The 24,932-nt window shown below is 36.7% G+C and overlaps 1 protein-coding gene across 6 annotated transcripts in view; it reads left to right on the top strand.

Moving 5' to 3' along the window:
- LOC105463739 (VPS37A subunit of ESCRT-I) overlaps positions 1-24,932 on the top strand; it is a 53,482-nt gene that overhangs the window by 4,904 nt on the left and 23,646 nt on the right. For 4 of the 6 annotated variants that reach the window (XR_976488.3, XM_011711009.3, XM_071068589.1 and 1 more), the window contains exons 2-4: positions 16,091-16,165; positions 18,410-18,524; positions 19,005-19,105. Coding sequence is in view for 5 of the 6 variants with exons in the window: in XM_011711009.3 (XP_011709311.1) it covers positions 16,091-16,165; positions 18,410-18,524; positions 19,005-19,105 (291 nt within the window). In the remaining variant the exon portion in view is untranslated. The remainder of the gene's footprint in view (positions 1-16,090; positions 16,166-18,409; positions 18,525-19,004; positions 19,106-24,932) is intronic. The other 2 variants (XM_011711011.3, XM_011711010.3) reach the window with 2 other exon arrangements.

Raw genomic sequence — 24,932 nt, 5'->3', positions numbered from 1 at the left:
TTCCAGAGAGTTAGTTTCTTCATAAAATTAGGCATGATGCGGGTAAATAACCTAAAATATTATCTTGCACACAGGAGATGTAAACAGCAATTGTTACTGTATTTTGTTCTTGTCCATATCTTTAAAATAATAGTGCTATTCTCCATAGTCTTTAAAATTTGTTTAGTATTTTCTTTTGCTGCCTGTCTCCGGATTCCATTGTTCTTTCTAATTGCCTAAATGTTTAGCCTTAAAACTTTTTGTAGAGTCAGGTCTTGGATAGTTCTCCCCTACAGTTGCTAAGCTTAACCTCTTGATCACAGCTATAAGACTTTGTCCCCCCCATCTCATGAGATTCTGAGTAAACTCAAATTCCATGCTCTTGTTTTTATATAATTGACTCTCAGCTCATAATAACTCATATACAAACTTGGTAACACAAGAGATATTGTGATGAGAGGATATGTATGTGTGTGTTTTAACCCGTCTCATGTTATATATTTTTATTAAAAGGATTATCAACAGTCAAAATTTGAGATTTTTATATTAAGATTTCCAAGTTTCCTTTTTTATTTATTTATTTTTTGAGACAGGGTCTCACTCTGTCACCAGGCTACAGTGCAGTGGCACAGTCAGAGCTCATTTCAGCAATCCTCCCACCTCAACTTCCCAAGTAGCTGGAACTACAGGCACACACCATCATGCTCAGCTAATAATTTTTTTTTTTTTTTTTTTTTTTTGATAGAGATGGGGTTTTGCCGTGTTACCCAGGCTTGTCTCTCAAACTCCTGGGCTCAATCACTCTGCCTGGCTTGGCCTCCCAAAGTACTAGGATGACAGGCATGAGCTGCCACACTCAGCCCAATTTTTCTTTATTTAATAGACGTTATTTTTGCTGTAGTTTTATGTTCACAGCAAAATTAAAAGGCAGAAGATTTCCCCTATACCCCCTGTCCTCTCCAACTCTTCTTTTAAAATGGAAAATCTGGAGAGATTGGTTTCCACATAGCAACATTTGCTTCAAGCTGAAGAGTAGCTGTCTCCTTTGCTGGGCTGCCCACTACCCATTTCACTGGTTTGCAATTCACTCCCTGTTAGACTACAAGCAGCTGCCTTCCTTAATGTGTATTACCTAGTTCGTGTACTTATTTGGTACTAAAACTTCTTTATGGAAGGAAATAACATTAACTTTTTGCAATAAAAGATTCTACAAGCATCTATTATGCCTTAGCCCATTGAAGCTACAGAAATCGACAAAATATCAACATTTTGACTCTGTAAATGCACTTTGACCTCTATATAGTGAACTTTAAAATGATGTGTATCAAACAATCCTGTAATTAAGTGAAAACTTTAATTTGACACATTAAATTATATTGTCTATTTGTAACCAGTGATTAAGAGGTATAATTGCAGAGCGTATGATGCAATAAAACATGGTACCATTTAAGAAATATCACACAGCTCAAGTGCTATCTTCAGTTAATTTTCTCATTAGAAATATTAGTCCGTAACTGCTTTAAAAAAAAGTTATGATGAGGCAGTCATTTCTGCATTGCTAGTTAAATCAGCCACATCTGCCCCTCCCCCCAATCTGAACTCCTTCCAAACCATTTCTACTGTTTGCTCACCTAAGCCGAAAACCTGTGCCCTCTTCCATTTCCATTCGGTCTTCCATGTCTACTACCAGGAGGTTCTAACAGTTTTCTCTGCCTCCAGCCTTGTTCCCTCTATCTTTTCTTCCACGTTGCTGCTAGAGTCATCTTTCTAAAATTCAAATTTGACCGTGTCACTCCTTTCAGTAGTTTCCTAACTCTTGTCAAAAAAAGGCCAGCCACCTTAACTTGATTCCTGGTTGTCACAGAAGATGGTGATGTGACTAGTGGAAACATATCAACAAACAAAGTAACGTTTTATGTATGGCAAAGGCTGTGGAGACTTTTAGAGAACTGTATCTGAAGCTTTTCTGATAGTGTTTCTCCATTTAAAATGTACACTTTATTTCCCTGATTCACTTTTCTGAGTATTAACACTTTTAAATGTAACCCAGATATTATTTTTCTCCAGAAAACCCCACTGCCACTAGGTTAGGTTCTTTCTTCTGTGTTTTCATAGCTCTTTGTACATCTCAGTCATTATCAAGTATTCTATTAAAAAAATATAAAGTAAGTGGTCCGTGTCACACAGATTTAGAAAACAAACGCAATTTATTTTGGAATTTCTCAAAGTCTTTAATGTAATGCTAAAGTGGATCAGCATTCTCCAAAGGACAGCTGTAGTATGAAGGATTTTCCAAATAACACTGAACGATTTTTAAAGCTGTTTGTTTTAAATTTCCAGTTTCTAATTTTTTCATTCTTATATCAACTGTGTATGTATGTGTGTGTGTGCAAGTGCTATTTTCTTTTGTTGTTCTGAGGATATTAATTACATACATTTACAGTCGTCTTTGCTCTGTTAACTGTTTCCTTGAGTTTTTATGTTTTAGTTTCTTGAATTTGGTGCATAGTTTGCATGGTTTTGTTTTATTCAAACCTTTATGACATTCTTATTTCTGTATTTGAGGTTCCCTGTTGACTTGTTTGTGAATACTTACTCTGTTTACCATAGTCTACTTCTGGTGATGAAGAATAAGAATGAGTCCTTAGGCAGGGCAAGCTGATAGTTATCTTCTGGAAAAGGGGGCTTCCTGGGGAGTCAATAGCTTCCATGGGGTTAGTAACTTCCTGAGGAGTCTTGGAATAGTTATCTTATGTTAAAGGAGGCTTCCTGGGGAGTCAGTTGCTAGTAACTTCCTGAGGAGTCTGGTCTAGCTTAGAGGCTATCTCTGTGTTAATCTGAGTGCAAATATTACTGCTGTTTACCAGTAACAAGCTGGGAACAAGCTAGGAAAAGAGGCTGGTTCCCTAGCCTACCTGCTGCTCCACAGATGTCACCCTGTTCATTCATTATTCTGAGAAATGCTCCTGATCTGCCCTCTTCCCTGCAAACTCTTGGTTTGCATTGACTTGGTTCAAGGGCTTAGAGGACCCTCAAACTGCTCCAGACTTTATATTGGTCTTATGTTTTGGATTGTGATTGTTTTCCTTGTTTACTTTCTTTTTCTTTTCTTCTTTTTTAATGTTCACTTGTTTCCTTACATTTAATCCTTTTTGTTTGTCAGTTTCCTCAAAATTTATCTGTATGTGGTAGCTTTTGCTTTTCAGCACTGTTTCGGATTTGCTTTTTAAAAATCTGTTTTGTACTTCTGTCAAAACATCACAAGTACCCCATAAATATGTATAACTATTATGTATCCATAATAATTAAAAACAAAAAAATCTGGTTTTTTTTAATCTAAATCATGGAGATTTAGATAGGATGTTTGTCTGTTCTCCATCTATTCTAAGCACTTGAATCTTTTATTTGCAAGATTCACCTATAAACATCACTTGAGTTACCCAACACTAAGGGAAATGCATGACATCATTATCTTGATGTCTTTTTAGTAGCTTGAGTTTCTCGTCACACTGTATGCTCATTCAGAGCACAAACCACCCTATATTCACTCTGTATTTCCATTTCCTTGCAAGATGCTGGATATATGGTTGGTGTTCAATTAAACTGAGTCTTATGAAATCAAAGTTTATACAAAATGTAAACTAAGTGGGCTGGGCGCAGTAGCTCACTGAGTGCCTATAATCCGAGCACTTTGGGAGACTGAGGCGGGTGGATCGCCTGAGGTCAGGAGTTTGAGACCAGCCTGGCCAAGATGGTGAAACCCTGTCCCTACCAAAAATAAAATATTAAGCAGCCGTGGTGGCAGGCGCCTGTAATCCCAGCTACTCAAGAGGCTGAGACAGGAGGCGGAGGTTGCAGTGAGCTGAGATTGCAACATTGCACTCCAGCCTGGGCAACAAGAGTGAGACTTTGTCTTAAATATATGTGTGTGTGTGTGTGTGTATATGTGTATATGTATATGTGTGTATGTGTATAGATATGAACAAAGTGATAAATTACTGTTTATTCTGTAAAAGGAAGCTTAACCATAACTAATGCCTCGATTGCATTTTTAAATCTTTTAAAATTGATACATGATAGGTGTACAAACACTAGGTCTTATTTCTTTTATCAACTGTATATTTAAACTCACTCATTTCATTTCCCCTCCTGTTTACCCTTCCTGGCGTCTGTAATCATCAGGCTACTTTCTTTCTTTGTGGATCTATCTCCTTTTTTAGCTTTCACGTATGCAATGTTTGTCTTTTTGTGTTTGGTTTATGTCACCTAACATAATGACTTCCAGTTCCACTCATGTTGCTGCATGTGACAGGATTTCATCCCTTTTTATGGTGGGATAATATTCTGTTGTGTATTATGCCATATTTTCTTTATCAATTCATTTGTTGATGTGTACTTAAGTTTATTACATATTTTGGCTGTTGTGAATAGTGCTGCAATAAACGTGGGAGTTCAGCTATCTCTTTGATTTTTTTTTTCTTTATTTTGGCAATATACCCAGTAGCAGTATTGCTGAATCATATGGTAGTTTCATTTTTTTTTTTTTAAGATTCTAAAGTTGCAGAGATATTGTTAGTCTTTTGAGGAACCTCCATACTGTTCTCCATAGCAAACTCCAAATTAGTTGTACTAATTTACATTCCCACCAGCAGTGTATCAAGGTTCCTCTTTCTCCATATCCTTGCCAACATTCGCTATTGCCTGGCTTTTTGGTAAAAGCCATTTTAACTGGGGTAAAATGATTTTTTTTTTCTTTTTTGGAGACAGTCTCACTGTGTTGCCCAGACTGATCTGGAACTCCTGGGCTCAAGCAGTCCCACTTCAGTCTTGCATGTAACTGGGTTTATAGGCGCACGCCACCACACCCTGGATGCTGCGTTTGAGGAATGTTTGTTGAGATCTTTTGCCAATTTTTAAATCACATTATTTGTTTTTCTGCTTTTGAGTTGTTTGAACCTCTCATGTATTCTGCTTATTAATTCCTCATCAGATGGATAGTTTACAAATGTTTTCTCCCATTTTTAGGGTTGTCTCTTCACTTTGTTGATTGTTCCTTTGCTGTGTAGGTTTTATTTACTTACTTATTTATTTATTTATTTATTTATTTGAAATGGAGGTTCGCTTTTGTTGCCCAGGCTCACCACAGCCTACACCTCCCGGGTTCAAGTGATTTTCCTGCCTCCACCTTCTGAGTAGCTGGGATTACAGGCATGCACCACCACGCCCAGGTAATTTTGTATTTTTAGTAGAGACAGGGTTTCACCATGTTGGTCAGGCTGGTCTCAAACTCCGGACCTCAGGTGATCTACCTGCCTTGGCCTCACTCTGTAGGTTTTTAGCTTGATGTAATCCCATTTATCTGTTTCTGCTTTAGATGCCTGTGCTTTTGAGGTCTTACACAAAAATTATTTGCCTAGAACAATGTCCTGAAGCGTTTCCTCAATGTTTTCTTCTGGTAGTTTCATAGTTTAAGGTCTTAGATATAAGTCGTTAATCGATTCTTACTTGATTTTGTGTATGGTAGGAGATAGGGTCTAGTTTCATTCTTCAGCATACAGTTACCTGGTTTTCCCAGCACCATTTATCAAAAACATCATCCTTTCTCCATTGTATGTTCTTGGTGTTTTTGTTGAGATGAGTTGGCTGTAAATTATATTCGGGTTCCTTGTTTTGTTCCATTGGTCTGTGTGTTTGTTTTTAGGCCAGTACCATGTGATTTGGTTACTATAACTTTGCAGTAAATTTTGAAGCCAGGTAGTGTGATGCCTCCAGCCTTGTTCTTTTTGCTCAGAGTTGCTTCAGCTATTCAGAATTTTATGGGTCCATATAAAGATTAGGATTTTGAACAGTGAAAACACATGGATACAGGGAGGGGAACATCACACACCAGGGCCTGGGGTCTAGGGGAGGGAGAGCATTAGGAGAAATACCTAATGTAGGTGACGGGTTGATGGGTGCAGCAGACCACCATGGCACGTGTATACCTATGTAACAAAACTGCACGTTCTGCACATGTACCCCTTAACCTAAAATATAATTTTAAAAACATTAGGATTGTTTCTATTTCTGTGATTAATGTCATTGGTATTTTGTTAGGGATTGCACCAAATCTGTAATTTGCTTTGGGTAGTATTGTCGTTTTAATAGTACTTATTCCTTCAGCCACAAGCATGGAATATCTTTCCATTTTTTTTGTACATGTTCTCTTCAATTTCTTTCATCAGTGTTCTATAGTTTTCCTTGTTTAGATCTTTCACTTCTTAGGTAAAATTGTTTCCTAGGTATTTTATATTCTTTGTAACTATTGTAACTAGAATTACTTTTTTTTAGATTGTTCATTGTTAGCGTATGTAAATGCCACTGATTTTTATATATTAATTTTGTATTCTGCGACTTTACTGAATTGGTTTATCAGTTCTAACAGGGTTTTTTGTTTGTCTGTTTTTTTGGTGGAGTGTTTGGGTTTTTCCAATCAAAACATTATGTCATCTGCAAACAAGGCAAATTTAACTTCTGTTTTCCGTTTTAGATGCCCTTTATTTCTGTCTCTTGCCTAACTGCTCTGGCCAGGACTTCCACTATTATATTGGATAAAAATTTGAAAGTGGGCGTGCTTGTCTTGTTCTAGATCTTAGAGGAAAGGCCTTCAGTTTTTCCCCATTCACTATGATGTCAACTATGGTTTGTCATATATAGCCTTTATTATTTTGATGTATGTTCCTTCCATACCCAGTTTGATGAGGGTTGTAATCACAAAGGATTTTCTCGAGTGCTTTTTCATCAACTGTTGAAACAATTATATGGTTTTTGTTCTTGGTTCTATTAATGGATATATCACATTTATTGATTTGCGTATATATTGCACTGTCCTTGTATTCCTAGGGTAATCTCGCCTGATAATGGTGAATGATCTTTTTAATGTTTTGTTGAATTTGATTTGCTAGTATTTTGTTCAGGAGTTTTGCATGTATGTTAATTTGTAATATTGGCCGGTAGTTTTCTTTTTTCTTGTTTCTTTGGGTAATGCTGCTCTTGTAGAATGAGTTTGGAAGTAGTCCCTCTTCAGTTTTTTTGAAGCATGAGTAGAATTGTTATTATTTCTTTACATGTTTGGTAGAATTCACCAGTGAAGCTATCAGGTCCTCAGCTTTTCTTTGATGGAGACTTTTTGTTATAGCTTTAATCTCATTATTATTGGCTTATTGAAGTTTTCTATTTTGTCATGGTTTAATCTTGGCAGGTTGTATATGTCCAGCAGTGTATTCCTTTTAGGTTTTCCAGTTTTTTAGCATATAATTCATAGTAGTGTCTAGTGATTATAGTTCTGTGGTCTCAGTTGTCGCATCTCCTTTTTCATTCTGACTTCATTAATTTGGGTCTTCTCTCTTGGTTCATCTAGCTAAAGGCTTGATGATTTTGTTTATCTTTTCATATAATCAACTTTTCATTTTCTTGATCTTTTGTATTACTTTTTTTTTTTTTTTTTTTTTTGAGGCGGAGTCTCGCTCTGTCGCCCAGGCTGGAGTGCAGTGGCGCGATCTCGGCTCACTGCAAGCTCCGCCTCCCGGGTTCCCGCCATTCTCCTGCCTCAGCCTCCCGAGTAGCTGGGACTACAGGCGCCGCCACCACGCCCGGCTAATTTTTTTGTATTTTTAGTGGAGACGGGGTTTCATTGTGTTAGCCAGGATGGTCTCGATCTCCTGACCTCGTGATCCGCCCGTCTCGGCCTCCCAAAGTGCTGGGATTACAGGCTTGAGCCACCGCGCCCGGCCTACTTTTTTTTTTTTTTTTTTAAGAAAAATTTTGAATATTTTTATTCAATTCCAATATAGTTACTCTGCAAAAACAAATTAGACAGATATCCTAAATTGAAAATCATGATGTACAAAACCCACTATCATTACCAATAAAAAGTTTAAAATAAAGTGTCAAGATTGATTTTTATAAGAACAGCATTCATACATCAAAAACCTCTTTTATACCAAACGATTAAGGTATACTGAAAATTACTATACCTCAAAATATATCAATAGATGAAATATTATCACTGAAGATTAGTCACATAAAGCATGATTAGTTTTAAGAAATTTAAATAAAATATTAAAGTTCCTTCACTATTTCTGTCAAATGCATGTCCACAGAAAAAAAAAAAAAGTAAGTCAAAACTAAACAGGCAGACAAATGATAAAGTTGGGAATATACAGTGATATGTCAGGAATTTTTTTTTTTGAGACAAGGTCTCCATCTGTTGCCCAGGGTAGAATGCAGTGGCATGACTGTGGCTCAAATTACTTTTTAGTCTCAACTTGATTGATTTCTGCTCTGCTATTTATATTTTTTCTTCTTTTAGGTTTGGTTCTTGCTTCTCTAGTTCATTGAAGTGCATAGTTAGGTTGTTTATTTGAAGTCTTTCTGCTTTTTTGATATAGTCATTTATTGATGTAAACGTTCCTCTTTGTACCACTTTTGCTTTATCCCATATATTTTGGTATGTTCTATTTGCATTTTCATTTGTTTGAAGAATTTTAAAAATTTCCTTCTTAATTTCTTTGTCGACCCATTGGTTGTTCAGCAGCATGGTTAATTTCCATGTGGTTGTGTAGTTTCTGAAGTTCCTCTTGTTATTCATTTCTAGATTTATTCCATTGTGGTCAGAAAACATACTTGATATGATTTCTGATTTCTTTGAATTTGTTCAGACTTGTTTTGTGGCCTAAGATATGTTCTGTTCTGGAGAATGTTCCATGTGCTGATGAAAAGAACATACTCTGCAGCAAGTGAGTGCAGTGTTCTGTAAATGCCAATTAGGCCTATTAGGTCCAACGTGAAGTTTAACTTTGGTGTTTCTTTATTGATTTTCTGTCTGGATGATCTTTGCATTACTCATAGTAGGGTGAAAGTCCCCTATTGTTATTGTATTGCAATCTATCTTTCTCTTTAGGTTCATTAATGATTGCTTAATGTACTTTGGAGCTCTGGTTTTGGGTGCATAGATATTTGTAATTGTTATATCTGTTTGCTGAATTAACCCCTTTATCATTTTGTATAGTGACCTTTGATTCTTTTTATAGTCTTTGATTTGTAGTCTCTTTTATTTGATATTAGCATAGCTACTCCTGCTCCTTTTGGTTTCCAGTTGCATGAAGTATCTTTTTCTACTCCTTCGCTTTCAGTCTACATGTATCTTTGTATATGAAGTGGGTTTTCTTGTAGGCAACATATTCTTGGGTCTTGTTGCTTTATCCATTCAGCCACTTCATGCCTTTTAATTGGAGAATTTAGTCTATTACGTTAATTATTGGTACGTAAGGACTTCTTCCATTTTGTTGCTTGTTTTCTGGTTGTTTTTAATCTCCCCTCTTCCTTTCTTACTGTCTTCCTTTGTAGTTAAGTGACTTTCTTTGGTAGTATGTTTTAATTTGTTGCTTTTTTATTTTTCGTGGATCTACAATAGGTTTTTGCATTGTGGTTTTTATGAGGCTTATAAAAAACATATATGTAACAAGTTATTTCAAAGAGACGATAGCTTAGATCACAAAAAAAAGAATAGAAACAAAAACTATTTATGCTTTAACTCCTTCTCCCCAACATTTTGACTTTTAATTGTCTCAATGTACAGATCTTTATGTTATCTGTCTCCTAACAGGTTGTCGTAGCTATTGTTGTTTTTGATAGATTTGTGTTTTGGGCCTCATACTGGAGTTACAAGTGGATTGCACACCATAATTACAGTATTAGAGAATTCTGGGTTTCTCTGTGTACTTAATTTTACCAGTGGATTTCATGCCTCCAAATGCACCTTTCTCTTTGCACGTTAATGTGTTTTTCTTTCAGACTGATGAACTCCCTTTAGCATTTCTTATAAGATGGGTCGTGGGGTGAATTCTCCATGCTTTTGTTTGTATGGGAAAGACTTTGACTCTCCTTCATAGTTGAAAGATAACTTTACTGGATACAGTATTTTTGGATGGCAAGTTTTTGTTTGCTTGTTCGTTTGTTTTTTCCTTTCAGCATTTGGAAAATGTTGTTCCACTCCCTTCTGGCCTATATGGTTTTCATTGAGAAGTCTGTTGCCATACAAATTAGAGCTCCTTTTTATGTTATTTGTTTCTTTTCTCTTGCTGCTTTTAGGATTCTCTCTTTGTGCTTCACCATTGAGAGTTGATGGTTACGTGCCTGGGAGTAGGCTTGTTTGTGTCAGATTTGTTTAGTGTATCTGACCTTCTGGTACCTAGATATTTATGTCTTTCTCAAGCTTTGGAAGTTTTTCTGTGACTATTTCTTGTAATAAGCTTTCTACCCATTGTTCTGGCTCAACTTCCTTTTGAATACCAGTAATTTTTAGGTTCGGTCTTCTGAGGCAGCTTTCTCTATTTTGTAGGTGGTCTTCATTTCTTTTCAGTCTTTTTTCTTCTTTCTCTGTGTGTTTTCTAATAACCTGTCTTCAGGCTTACTGATTCTTCTGCCTAATCCATTCTGCCCTGGAGAGCCTCTAATATATTTCAGTTCAACAAACGTATTTCTCAGTTCCAACATTTCATTTAATTTTTTATTATTACTTAAATCTCTTTGTTAAATTTCTCTGGTAAATTTCTGAATTTTTTGTTTTATCTTGAAGATCACTGAGTTTGCTTAAAACTCATTTTAAATTCTTTTTCAGAGAGCTCACATATGATTATCTCATTAAGGTCAGTCATTTGTTCTTTGCTTTGTCCACTTAGGGAAGTCAGGCTCCCTCTTAGCTCTTGTTTCCTGTGGATGTGCATCTATGTATTTACTTTGAAGAATTAGTTGTTTATTCTGGTCTGCTCTCTCTGACTTGTTTTGGCTTTATTTAATATATTTGCTTAAAGACTCTTTACTGTTAGGTTGCTGCCTCCTTTTTGGTTCTCAGTGGCACTTTAAACCCAGATTTGCCTTGGCTCTAGTAAATACTTGGAGCACTGCCCATCTCTAATGGGGTAGCTCCCAAAGGGGATATCCCAACAGTGTGGGAAGGCTGGCAAAGGGTTCCTGCCCAGGGGATCTGTGGAACATATCTCCTACAACATGGAGCTGCGGAATAGGCACTCTGATTTGGTGTTTTCTTTGGCTGCCGACAGAGCAGTTTTCAGGGTTGAGGATGGTAGTCTTGCCTCTCCCCTTTGTCTCTGACTGTCCTCAGGAATATTTCTCCCTTCAGTCCTATGATGCTTCCAGTGAGTTGAGGCAGGGATGAGTCTCCTGCCAGGGAACCAAAACGGTGGGGAAGCTGATTGTCCACCTCGGTCTTACTTTTTCCGCTGTAGAAACTGCGAGTTGAGGGGAAATTTTTCGCATGCTTGGTGCTGGGAAGATTATGGGGAGAGTCATCACAGATATGGAAGTCCAGTTCTCTTACCATCTGCTCAGAGTTTTTTCACTTCTCTGTGGCCCTGAGAAGTGACTGACCCTCATATTTGAGTTCTGGGATGCTGGTGTTAATCTTAGTGTTACGTATTTGTTGTTTTCTGTGACATCAAGTGAAGCCAGCTTGCTTCTATGACACCATTTTGGAAATTGAAATCTCTATTGCATATTAAGATCTATTTGTTTCTATTTGGGGGACTATCAAAGAAATGAGGATGCCAATTAATCTATATTCTTATTAACAAAGTTATATATTATTACAGCTTTATTTAGCCCCAACAAATTCAGAGCCACTGAGGTAAAACCATAGTAATTCTCTTCTCCCAGAGAAACTAGCAAATGAAATTATTAATTTATAGGTCATTTAAATTTTCTCTTGTGGTGTGATTAAAATATTACTTTAAAATATATGTGTGTGTGTATTTACATTGTAAATAGTACCACTGTCAGCATAAAGATATGGCTTTAAGAATGTTTATCAAAGCATGTTTTATAAGAATAAAAACTGCAAACAAGCTAAATATCTCATAGTAGAAAATAGCTTAAATAATAGTATGACCATATACTAGAAAATTATGCGGCCATTAAAAATAATATTGTAGGCCAGGTGCGATGGCTCATGCCTGTAATCCTAGCACTTTGGGAGGCCGAGGCGGGCGGATCACGAGGTCAAGAGATCGAGACCATCCTGGCCAACATGGTGAAACCTCGTCTCGACTAAAAATACAAAGATTAGCTGGGTATGGTGGCTCGCACCTGTAGTCCCAGCTACTCGGGAGACTGAGGCAGGAGAATCTCTTGAACCTGGGAGGCAGAGGTTGCAGTGAGCCGAGATCTCACCATTGCACTGCAGCCTGATGACTGGGTGAAACCATGTCTCAAAAAAAAAAAAAAAAGAAAAGATATTGTAAAATAATATTTACTGATTTGGAAAGATAATCACAATTGAGTGACAAAAGAGTAACTTATAAAATTGATGGACCGTGTAATTATGTTTTTATTTTAAATAAGGCTATGAATGTACAAAGAAGTTTAGAAGATTATACAGCAATATGTTAACAGTGGTTTTTTGGTGATAACTTTAATGAGAATGAATGTTTTGGAATAAGTTTTTAAAAAGTTATTAAAGTAGCAACATATTCAAAATCACATTTGTGATGAATATTTAGGGAATTATTCCTGTTTTAATTAGGTAAAACAATTACATATCTGTTGTTTTATCTAATGCAGCTAATCAAAATGCATTTCTAGATTATGTGATTAACTTGTTTTGGAATTTGATGGTTCAACTCTCATTAATATTATAAGTATTACCTTCTGTTATTTGTGATACCTAGTTTGTGAAGAAAAACTCATAAAAAATTTTTAGTAACTGTCAACATAACTGGAGAAAATGAATTGGACATTTTTAACCAATTATTTAAGTAAAAATTATTTAAATCAAATTAATTTTAATATGTTTTCAGTGAAAAATTTCTGTAAAAATCTAAACAGCATCTAAAAAACTGAGGAGTTAAAACTTCAATGGAAGGCCAACGCAGGCGGATCACTTGAGGTCAGGAGTTCGAGACCTCGAACTCCATGCCTAGCCAGCATGGCAAAACCCCTTGTCTGAAAAAAAAAAAAAAAATATATATATATATATATATATATATAAATAAAAATAACTGGCCGTGGTGGCATGCACCTGTAGTCCCAGCTACTCACGATGCTGAGGCAAGAGAATTGCTTGAACCCAGGAGGCAGAGATTACAGTGAGCCAAGATCATGCCACCACACTCCAGCCTGGGCAACAGAGCAAGACTCTCTGTCAAAAAACAAACAAAAGGGCCGGGCGCGGTGGCTCAAGCCTGTAATCCCAGCACTTTGGGAGGCCGAGACGGGCGGATCACAAGGTCAGGAGATCGAGACCATCCTGGCTAACACGGTGAAACCCCGTCTCTACTAAAAAATACAAAAACCTAGCCGGGCGAGGTGGCGGGCGCCTGTAGTCCCAGCTACTCAGGAGGCTGAGGCAGGAGAATGGCGTGAACCCGGGAGGCGGAGCTTGCAGTGAGCTGAGATCCGGCCACTGCACTCCAGGCTGGGCGACAAAGCAAGACTCTGTCTCAACAACAGCAACAACAAAAAAAAATTTTAACACTGTAAATCTAGAGAGGGACCAACTTGCATGTTCTAAATTCCTGTTTAATAATAGCTAACATTTATTGAACGCTTGTTTGCCCGGTACTATGTTGGGGAATTTACATGCATTATTTTGCATAATCTAACAAATCTTTTAGGTAGACAGATTTTTTTTTAACATCTCCCTTTCCCATTTGAGAGAAAAGGCTTAACTTACCCTTGACAGTAAATAAATGGCAAAGACACGATTGGAACCCAGGAAGCCTGACTTGAGAGGCAATGCACTTAATCACTAAGATGCTCTACTTGGCTTTGAACTGGTGGATGCTTTTGTGACCATTATTTATTTCCTTGAGCAATAACCTCTTCAGGTTCTAAAATAATGTAGAGGAATAAAAAACTTAGCCCATTCTATTGATTATGTGGTTTTCATACAAGGGAGGAGGCTTTTCAGTCCAAATCTAATTCCCAAAGAAAAACTTCCAGAAAAATTGTTCAAGTCCTAATACTGAGTATCCACTTGAGTCTTTTCTTAATTGTTTCTTCTAAATGATAACTCCATTCCTTAGGATATCAAAGAGGAAAGCTTATCTACATCTGCAGTTTTTCTGTAGCTCCATCCCAACATTTTTGAATCTTTGAAGCTATCTTAAGATTTGTATATCCCGGCCGGGCGCGGTGGCTCAAGCCTGGAATCCCAGCACTTTGGGAGGCCGAGACGGGCGGATCACGAGGTCAGGAGATCGAGACAATCCTGGCTAACACGGTGAAACCCCGTCTCTACTAAAAAAAATACAAAAAACTAGCCGGGCGCGGTGGCGGGCGTCTGTAGTCCCAACTACTCGGGAGGCTGAGGCAGGAGAATGGCGTGAACCCGGGAGGCGGAGCTTGCAGTGAGCTGAGATCCGGCCACTGCACTCCAGCCTGGGCGGCAGAGCGAGACTCCGTCTCAAAAAAAAAAAAAAAAAAGATTTGTATATCCTAGAGGCTGGGTTTTTATCAAAGGACCAAAAACGGAGGGAAATAGAGGTTTTATAAAGTTGTTAGAGGAATCATCCAAAAGAACAAAAGGCAAATCGTTTTTCATACGCTAAGCCTTTGAAGAGTATTCATGCTTGAAGAAGTTTCATGTCCATTTCAGTATTAAGCTTCCTCTGCATCCTCACCTCATTGATAATACTTAGCATTTTCCCCCTTGGAAATATCCTGAATATTGGTTAGAATTTCAAGTGAGTCCCCAAAAGACTTGCCTAGTGTATTATAGTTGTAATAATGTATGCCTGCAAATAACAATAAAACAAAATTATAAATGTAGAATGTTAAAGTATCAGGGACTTACAAGCCAAGAATTATATTAGCTGCCAATACCAAAGACCCAAGAATGGTGGCTAAGACAAGATAAAAGTTTATTTTTCTCGCACTTAAAAGAAATTCATAGTTTGACAATTTCATCTTCATCAAGGACCCAAGCTACTTCTTTCTTTCTGTCTAACTTTCCTTAGTGTGTGGCTTCAATTCTCACGGTCACTCATGGTACAGAATGGCTATTAGAAGTCTAGTTCCTAGATCCAAGGAGGAAGTAGAAGGAAAACAGGAAGGGCAAAATGGGCTCGTATCAGTTGTCTATTATTTTGTTCTCTTTAAGATATTTTCCTATAATTTCTCCCTGCAAGTTTCCTGTACATTCTTTTGGCTGGGATTTAAGTCTATAGCAACAACTAGCTATAAGAACTAACTAGAATATTGCTACCCAGAATAAAATCAGGCTTCTCTACTTAGAAAAAAGGGGATATTTGTTTTTGGAAAGCAGCCATCATCCTCTGTCATAAGATTGTAGGACGCATCTCATCTAGACTTTTAAGTTCAAGCTGTTAAGACCCAGACTTCCCCAGCTGCCGATGTTGCTGGATGGTGGCAGTTAAAACCCATATGGCTTCCTGACCTGTAATAACCAGAGAGCACACAATTGCTTCTGCTAATGGTAAATTGGATAGAGTGATAATAAAGGAATCTAGCATTAATGAAGAGTTTTTTCTTTCCTCTTTACCTCATCATCCCCCTCCCCCTGGATGGTTCAGAATATTACTGTGTGCTTAGTTGATGGGCCTTTTTAACTATGATCATTTTCCTTCCCCTCAAGATACAAGTTATGCTGGCTATCCAGATTCTGTGATTAAAAATAAAGGTAGTGGCCGGGCGCGGTGGCTCAAGCCTGTAATTCCAGCACTTTGGGAGGCCGAGACGGGCGGATCACGAGGTCAGGAGATCGAGACCATCCTGGCTAACACGGTGAAACCCCGTCTCTACTAAAAATACAAAAAAAAAAAAAAAAAAATAGCCGGGCGACGTGGCGGGCGCCTATAGTCCCAGCTACTTGGGAGGCTGAGGCAGGAGAATGGCGTAAACCCAGGAGGCGGAGCTTGCAGTGAGCTGAGATCCGGCCACTGCACTCCAGCCTGGGTGGCAGAGCGAGACTCCGTCTCAAAAAAAAAAAAAATAAAAATAAAGGTAGTTTTAGTAGATACTAGCACTTAACATTCGTTTTTAACAATAATGTTTTCATGACTTTGGGTAAATTTTTTTTAATTTTCTCCTGCAGTATAGCCGAAATACAGAAAGATGTGGAATACAGATTGCCATTCACCATAAACAACCTGACAATTAACATTAATATGTGAGTAGAATTGTATCCTACTTTTTCATGTAAAAGGAGTTAACAGTTTTTTATTGTTTTGTTTCTTAATTATTAGAAATAAGTTTTTAAGGTGAACTTATTTCAAGTAACTATAATTTATAAAATAGTGCACAATTCAATGAAATAAAAATATTCGAAAGCTATCACTATAAGTTATAGTGCTTTAAGAAAGAACCTAGAAAAGAGAAAATGCAATAGAAATGTGCAATACTAGTTCTTAGTACTGTAATTGTTTTTATTGATTAGCACTAAAATCTTAGCTGGAGGTATGCTGAAAAATGATAATAAAAAACAAAGGGGTTATATATATAAAGCCATTAGAGATAGATTCATCTTTAAATCAGAAACAAGTTAAAATATTCCAAATTTCAGCAACAGATGCACTACATCAACCAGAAAGTTCAAAGCTAGATTTGATTTGCTGATCATTTTTAAGAAAAAGAAAAAAAGTTAAAAATATGAGATTTTTACTTAAGTTACAGAAGTTGGACAAAGTGATTGCTGAAGTAGCAATTTAGCCTTAAACGCAGCTATGAGGCGCTGTAGTATGAAAAGATTGTGATTACTTCAGGTTGCATTAAGTGGCTGCTGCTAGATCAAGTGTTTGAGCCACGTAAGAAGGCACCTAACTTGAAGACAGGAGCCTTATCTTACTCACCTTCACATTCTCCTGGCCTCACATAGTGCCTGTCTGTAGGAGGCCTTATTAAATACTAATTGAATGAGTGAATTAAAGCATGAGTATATAAGTGCTACTTTAATTTGATATTTATGAGCTTTTTTTTTTTTGAGACAGAGTCTCCCTCTGTCACCTAGACTGGAGCTCAGTGGCACAATCTTGGCTCACTGCAACCTCTGCCTCCCAGATTCAAGCGATTCTCCTGCCTCAGCCTCTGGAGAAGCTGGGATTGCAGGCATGTGCCATCACGCCTGGCTAATTTTTGAATTTTTAGTAGAGATGAGGTTTCACCATATTGTTCAGGCTAGTCTTGAACTCCTGACCTCGTGATCTGCCCACCTCGGCTTCCCAAAGTACTGGGATTACAAGCGTATGTGAGCTTTTTGAATCCTCACAGCAGCCCTGCAAATTAGGGCAAATTACGGAAACATGGTTAGTAAGTAGCATAGTCAAGATACAAACTGGACTCCCAAGGCCATTTAATGCCCTTTTTACCAAACTAGTTTTAAAATCTTCAGCTTTGTAAATGAAGTAGTTTTATCTCTCATCAAATGCCCAGGTAGAGCTAAGCAGGAGAGGCGAACAAGGACCCAGTTTTCTTTTCAAAAGTACCACCAACAAATAGTTTTCTGAACCAACAGGGGAACAAAGAGGCAATTCAAAGTAAAATATTCTTGAGTTTTAGAGATTTGGAAACAGGGTTTCATGTCTAGTAAACTCTCCTTTTTAAGATTTCACTCAATATTCTTGGTTTTGTGGGTAGTTCAAAAGTTAAATTTTCTGCTTTTTTTTTTTTTGTATTGAAAATTTACTGTTCTTTGCTTGAAACCATGTGATTGACCTCTAACTTGGGAGAGATATGTCATTTTGGGCATTTAGAAGGGAGCCTTATAGAATCAAGTCTTGATGACAGCTAGAATGTTTCAATCCTCCTACTTTCCATTTTAACCTCTTACTCTTTAGAAATACAGTAAATAGTGAAATAATGCTTCTTTAGTTTTTTAAAGATGGGGTCTCACTGTGTTGCCCAGGCTGGACTTGAACTCCTGTGCTCGAGTGGCTTTCCTGCCTCAGCCTCCCAAGGAGCTGGGACTACAGGCATGCACCACCACGCCCAGACGTGACAGCATTCTCAAAGTAGAAAAACCACAGAAAATTGTACGGCTAGAACCTGTGGTCCAATAAATAGCCAGACTGGACTAGTATGGTTCACCTGATAAAAATGCCTTATTTAATTTTTACCTAAGATTTTGTGTAGCTTGGTACATCGTGTTTGAAAGCAGCTAACTGGCATGATATGAAGAATATTCTATAATTCATGTCCATGTTTCACTTGAAAATTTTACTGTGTTGAATGACTAGTCTTGTTACCAAATTTTATTCTTATATATATTTTCAGACAACACCATAAAAGAGCACTTATTACAAATAACCCATATCGAAGTGTGAAAATTTAATTTACTTTTAAATAGCTTTATTTTAAGATTTTGACTTTATAATATACCTTTGTTATCTTTGTTTTTGTTTTTCATCTGCTCTACCAGATTGCTTCCTCCACAATTTCCTCAGGAAAAACCAGTGATCAGTGTTTATCCACCGATACGACATCACTTAATGGATAAACAAGGAGTGTATGTTACCTCTCCATTAGTAAACAATGTATGTATATGGGATAATTTATTTCAGGGTAATATAATAGGTGTATTACTTTTCTACTAAATATTTTAGAAATCTGAAATGCATTTAAAGTTTCACTTTGTCATGAGTAATTTTTTAAAAAGTTGAATATTTAAGGCATACCTTAAAGTTCTTACAATATGATATGGTTGATTGTGAGATTGTAACTTACATATACTCTATTATTTACCTTTGAACCCTCAAATTATTGTAAATAGTCAAACAAGGAAATATTTTGGCTCCATTTTTGATTCAATGGACTTTTAACCTGTTTACTAATTACCAGATATTTATGTTATCGATTTTATGAGAAAATGTTATAACTTGTGAATTGCTAATATCCTTTTTCATTTAATTCTTGACCTGCAAAAGTAAGTTACTATTTAGAGTGACATTATCCTAAGGAGACTTTATAATCTTTTTCTGAAAGTGATTTTAAGCATCATGTATTATTACTTTCAGTTTACCATGCACTCAGATCTTGGAAAAATTATTCAAAGTCTGTTGGATGAGTTTTGGAAGAACCCTCCAGTTTTAGCTCCTACTTCAACAGCATTTCCTTAGTAAGTATATTTCTAATAAATAAAAAAGTCTGCATGTATTTTAACATTAAAGTAATCAAAATATAGTTTAAAAATTCAAATGATGTTAAAAATCAGTCCTCTGATTTCTACATCCCCACAAATACATTCACACTTTCAGAGGCAACTGTTTTACTCTTTTAGCTGTTTCTTTTAATGTTTACCTACATCTTTCTGAATAATGTGTGCATACTTCTATCTCTTGATTCTTTCATTTTAGATATTCTATTGGCCTCCTATTGTAATAGATGAAGATTTCAGCTGTTTATCACTGAACTTCCTTTCTCCTCATTGTCTCAGTGAAATTATATCATGATTTTTAATGTAATTCCATATTTGGCATATTTGTTATTGTGACTCTAAATACTGTCCATTCCTGAGCCAAGTATGTTACCATGTTTATATTTCCCTTATGGTGTAATTTTTTGCCTTTTTTCTGGAGTTAATAATTACCTACATTTTGTATTTGGTTTGGTTTTGTTTTAGATCATCTTCATTTTCCACATCATCTTAAATTTTAAGATCTTACTAAATTTCCACAGAGCTTTTAGCAACTCTGAAAAATATGCTTTAAACGTTTTTTTCACATAATCAAACCAGTAAGGTAATATCTAGGTTTCATTTTTTCCTTCATATTCAGTGCTCCACTTCTTCCCTCATTCTGAGTTACTCTCTCTGACGTTTGCATAACTCTCAGCAAGGAATTTCCTTTGTTGTCATCCTGGGATTTTCCCTTTCTTGTATTGGATTCTCCGTTTCTTAGATTTTGTTTTTCCCTTTCTTAGGCCATTTCCTAGTTTCTTGATTTACTGCCTTCTAGTAGCTTCCTTAATAAAGTCACGTTCTCGTACTGAGGATGCTGTTTTAGTCTTGTTCTTGCATTGCTATAAAGGAATACCTGAGACTAGGTAATATATAAAGAAAAGAAGTTTAATTGGCTCAGGGTTCTGCAGGCTATACAGGAAGCATGGCATTGTCATCTGCTTGGCATATGAGGAGCGTTTACTCCTGGTAGAAGGTAAAACGGGTAGAGGCACATTACATGATGAGAGCAAGAGTGAGGAGGCGGTAGGTACCATATCCTTTTAAACAGTCAGATCTCATGAGAACTCAGTATGGCAAGGACAGCACCAAGAGCATGGCATTAAAGTATTCATGAGAAATACACCCGCATGATCCTGTCACCTCCCAGCAGGCGCCACCTCCAGCATTGGGGATTACAGTTCAGTATGTGATTTAGAGGGGACAACATCCAAACTGTATCACATGAATAACAGATTACCCTAAGAACTTGTGGTTGAAATAATGACATTTATGTTTTTTTAAGAATCTACCATTTGGTTAGGGACCAGTGGCAATCGCTTATTTTTGCTCCACTTTTTGCATTAGCTGGTGTCGTCTGGCCGTTAATGTTGGCTTAATGCTTAGACTTTAGTGCTGATACATCTATATGTGGCGTCTCCATGTGACCTGCGCTTCCTCATTGCGTGGCAAGAGTGAGTTCTGAGGGTCAGGATCCCGAGAGAGAGAGTATTCCAGCCAAACAGAAGCTGTATTGTCTTTTTTGGTTTAGTCCTGAATGTTATTCAGCATCATTTCTGCTGCGTTTTGTAAAGTTAGTCATCTAGACCTGCCCAGATTGAAAGGGGAGGGAAAGTAGACTTCAGCTCTCAGTGGGGTAGCAAAGTTCAAGAAGTGCATATGGGACTGGAAATCTGGTTGTGGCCATTTTGGAAAATACAATCTGTCACATTCTTCCTCCTAGCCATAATAATTCACCTCTTTCCTATATGTGAATAGGCACTCTCCTCTTTCCCCCAAGAACTTGCAGAGTTCATCATATTACAAAATCAGGCTTGTGTTCTTTCATCTAAGATTCAAGTACAGATGAGGTTTCTCACTTGTGTTCCTGAAGAACAATTCCTCTTGATCTGAAGACAAGAGAATTAAAGAGACAAGGTAGCTGCCCCTCACACACCCGTTCTACAGTGGTAGAACAAGCCTCAGGTAACCACTATAGATTCCAAAAGAGAGAAAGTAGAAAGCACACAGGAGCCACTGGTTCGTAGCAGTACTAAAATCCAACTGGGCACATTTTTTTTTATTAAGACTTAGTTCGTGGAAATGATTCTGCACAGAATAATTCTTGGTTCTGCCATCTGTGTCATTCTTCCTTTCTGTAAAATGTAGCCCTTGTTTCCAAGTGCGTAGTTTTTTTCAGCCTGCTTCCTGCCTATAGAAATTAAGGGTCTGATAGCCTCTTTTTCATTTGGTACTCTCTCTGTCCCTTTTAGACCCAAGATGACACAATTCCTTTAAAATCCTTATGATTTTCTTATGAATCCATTTTTCATTCATTTCATTAAACAAAAGCAACACCCACTAAGCTCTGCCAAATATGCTATTGGGCTTCCAGTGAGGCTGCTGAGAGACAATGTCTTTAAGAATCTTTGAAGCCCTAAATGGCTGTTTTTCTTACTCGACAGTTCTCTGAGGCACTGCCTTGGCTCTTTCAGAGGTGTTAACAAAGGATCTTCTAGCCCATGCTGGGTTTGAACTTTGCTTTAGAGATGTTTCTTAATTTGAGAATCTTAGGGAAGCTAGGAATGAGAGAGAAATTTATTTTCAAATCCAGGAAATCTCATCTTTTATATTTCGCAGTTCTTTACTTTCTGTCTTCTCACATTTTATACTACAGGCAGCTAGAAATCAGGTGGCACCTTCAGCATGGCCCGGAAATCTCCTTAGCTGGATCATCCATTTCACTAGGTACATTTTCTGTTTTCCATATTATTGCGGGCAACAGTATTGGTAAACTTTCCACTAATATAAAGTTCTCCTTGCAATGACAATCTGCTCAAAGGCCCACCAGGCTCCTCCTAACAGCCTCTTTGAGGCCCATTAGTCCTCCGTAATCTTCTGAGGGAACTTCCAGCCTAGACCTCTGCTTGGTCCAAAAGCTCCTCCCACATTTTAGATTTTTGTTGTTGTTGTTGTCATAGCAGCATTCCACTTCCAGGTACCTCAGCTCTCTCCCTTCATCTTTGTCTTTCTGTTATCTATGTTCTAGAGTCCTCAGTCCTTATTTTCAGATAAAAAGTATATTCAAAAACCATACTTCCTATCTTCTGTAGTGATAGGGTTGGATATAAACTCATTCACCTTATTTGAAAATACAAACCAACACGTTTACTTGTTTTCATTTCAGATAAGTTCCGGGATATAGTACACATTATTAAAAATCAAGTTTGATGCATTTCTTATTTTGTGGGTTGTACCTGCTACTGAGTTCAAAACAAAGCAGATTGGTTCAGAATTATTGATTTAAATTCACAGATATTATAAATACTCTCTCATGTAGGTTATATTGTTTCTAAATAGCTTGTTATATTCACATACATATCACTGATTTCTTTAGATAAAAGTAATTTTAAGATAAAAATGAGCCATCTTTTAAAATGAACAAGTCGATCAGAAAACTTAATTTTTTGTATGGGTCATACATTTACCTGGCTCAAAAAGTATAAAGGAGTATACAGTGAAAATCTCCATGCCACTTCTTTTTCCCTTGCAGCTCAGTATTTTTCCTCATTAACATCTCAAGTTATTTGTTTGGGTTTGTGTATATATAATTCCTGAGCTGTTGTATTCATCTACAAGAAAATATGTGTAATATTTTATTTTCCCCCTTTTTTTGTATGAATGGTAGCATATTATGCCCTTGTCTTTTTTTTTTTTTTTTTTTTTGCAGGGGGGGTGGTCACTAAATGATAAGGCTTTGGAAAGTTTTTCATGTTAGTACTAAGGCACTTCCTCATTATTCCTTATGGCCACAAAGTATTTGTTTTATGGATGTATTATAATTTCTTTAGCAAGTCTTTGACAGATATTTTCATTTTTTCTAATCTTCCCTAAAAAACCCATCCTTCTTCATTGCTGTCAGTGCTGCTCCAGTAAATAATCTTTAATATAATATTTTGCCTAAATGTGAGCTTACTTGTTGGATAAATTCTAGAAGTGTAATGCACGTTTGTAGTTTTGACAAATACTGCAAACTTGCCCTCCAGAGTAGTTGTACCAGTTTCTGTTCCTATACAATCCCTATTTCCCAATACCCTTTGCCAAAATAGTATGTTATCAAATGGATCTTTGCCAATTGATAGGCAGAAAACAATACATTAGTATAATTTTAGTTCTATTTATCTTACTAGTAATAGCTAAACTGAACATTTTTTCCTGTACTTCAGAGATTTTTTCTTTTACTTTTCTGTAATCTGTATATACTATCCTAGTCTCTATTTTGCTCTTGGGTTTTTTGTCTTTTTATCAATTTATAGGAATTCTTTATGTATTAGAGAAATTATACCTCTCTCTGTGATAGAAGTTTTCCCCCAAATTTGCTATTTGTTTCATAAAGGACTTTGTCATGTACATTTTTTTCGGTGTTGTCAGATTTATTATTTTCTCTTTTTTGTGTGTGTGTGTGTGACAGAGTCTTGCTGTCTCGCCAGGCTGGAGTGCAGTGACACAGCCTCAGCTCACTGCACCCCCTTCCTCCCAGGTTTAAGCAATTCTCCTGCCCTAGCCTCCCGAGTAGCTGGGACTACAGGCACTTGCCACCATGCGCAGCTAATTTTTGTATTTTTAGTAGAGACGGAGTTTCACCATGTTGGCCAGGATTCTCATTCTCTTGACCTCATGATCCACCCACCTCAGCCTCCCAAAGTGTTGGGATTACAGGCATGAGCCACCGCGCCCGGCCAGATTTATCATTATTTATGTAATGGCTTCTGAATTTGGGTTCACAGAAAGTCCTTTCCTGCCTCAAGGTTATAATTTTTTGATGATGTCTTCTAGTTCTTCTGAGGTTCTTTAAAAAAAACTTAAACTGTGATCCATTAGATTGTTACACTATTGTAAAAATGAGGATCTGACTCCAACCTCTTTTTGGCAGATGTCTCAATACTACCTTTTGACTGTTCTATTTTTCATTTATTTGAGATTCTATCTTTATTATATCCCAATTCCTATAGGTGTTTGAGCTTTTTCTGGATTTTATATCTGGTTCTATTGATCTACCTGTCCATTCAGTAGTACTATGCTTTAAATTTTGTTGTGTTATTAGGGTTTTATGATTTGTTTTGCTTTATTACAGGGCTAATATTTCTGTACCTTCCTTTTTCAGGCTTTTTTCTTTCTACTCTGGCTTATTTTTCCATATACACTTCAGTGTCATTCATGTACATTTCAAAAAAAAAAAATGTTTTCTTCCCACAAAATTTCCAACTCAGGTTTTATCATTAAATGAAATAATAGTACTCTCATAAAAAATTTTACATTTTGAAACATGTTTCAACATAAAGGGAAACATTTTAGTAGTAGTATATTAATATTTAAAACATAACTGTAAGGCCCTTATCCTTTACACTAGAGTGCCTGATCCATATAAACTCACTGTATGATGCATATATTGTATTTAGATGATTTTCAGTCTGCATCTAGGTCTGAATTACTCTAATGCTTTTATGATCTGGTTCTCTAAACTTTGCTAAGGGGAAAAATATTTTAAATGTAAAATATTTGTTATCTTGCAAAAATAAACATTGACTACATTGTTCTACGATTGAATCCCAAGTACATAATGCTATGTAACTCTAATATACATGCATGTTTATATATCCATCTGTTTTTAATATTTCAACATTTTAAAAGCTCATCTGCATACTTAATTTTACTTTAAAATGTTCTAGAAAAGCAGTCTTGACTTTCAGTCAGATTTTGACAAATACGGAGAAAGCTGTTAGCCTCT

Source organism: Macaca nemestrina, chromosome 8, assembly GCF_043159975.1.
Source record: "Macaca nemestrina isolate mMacNem1 chromosome 8, mMacNem.hap1, whole genome shotgun sequence".
Lineage (NCBI taxonomy): Eukaryota > Metazoa > Chordata > Mammalia > Primates > Cercopithecidae > Macaca > Macaca nemestrina.
The sequence above is the reverse complement of the archived record's forward strand: the minus strand, read 5'-3'. Positions and strand labels throughout refer to the sequence as shown.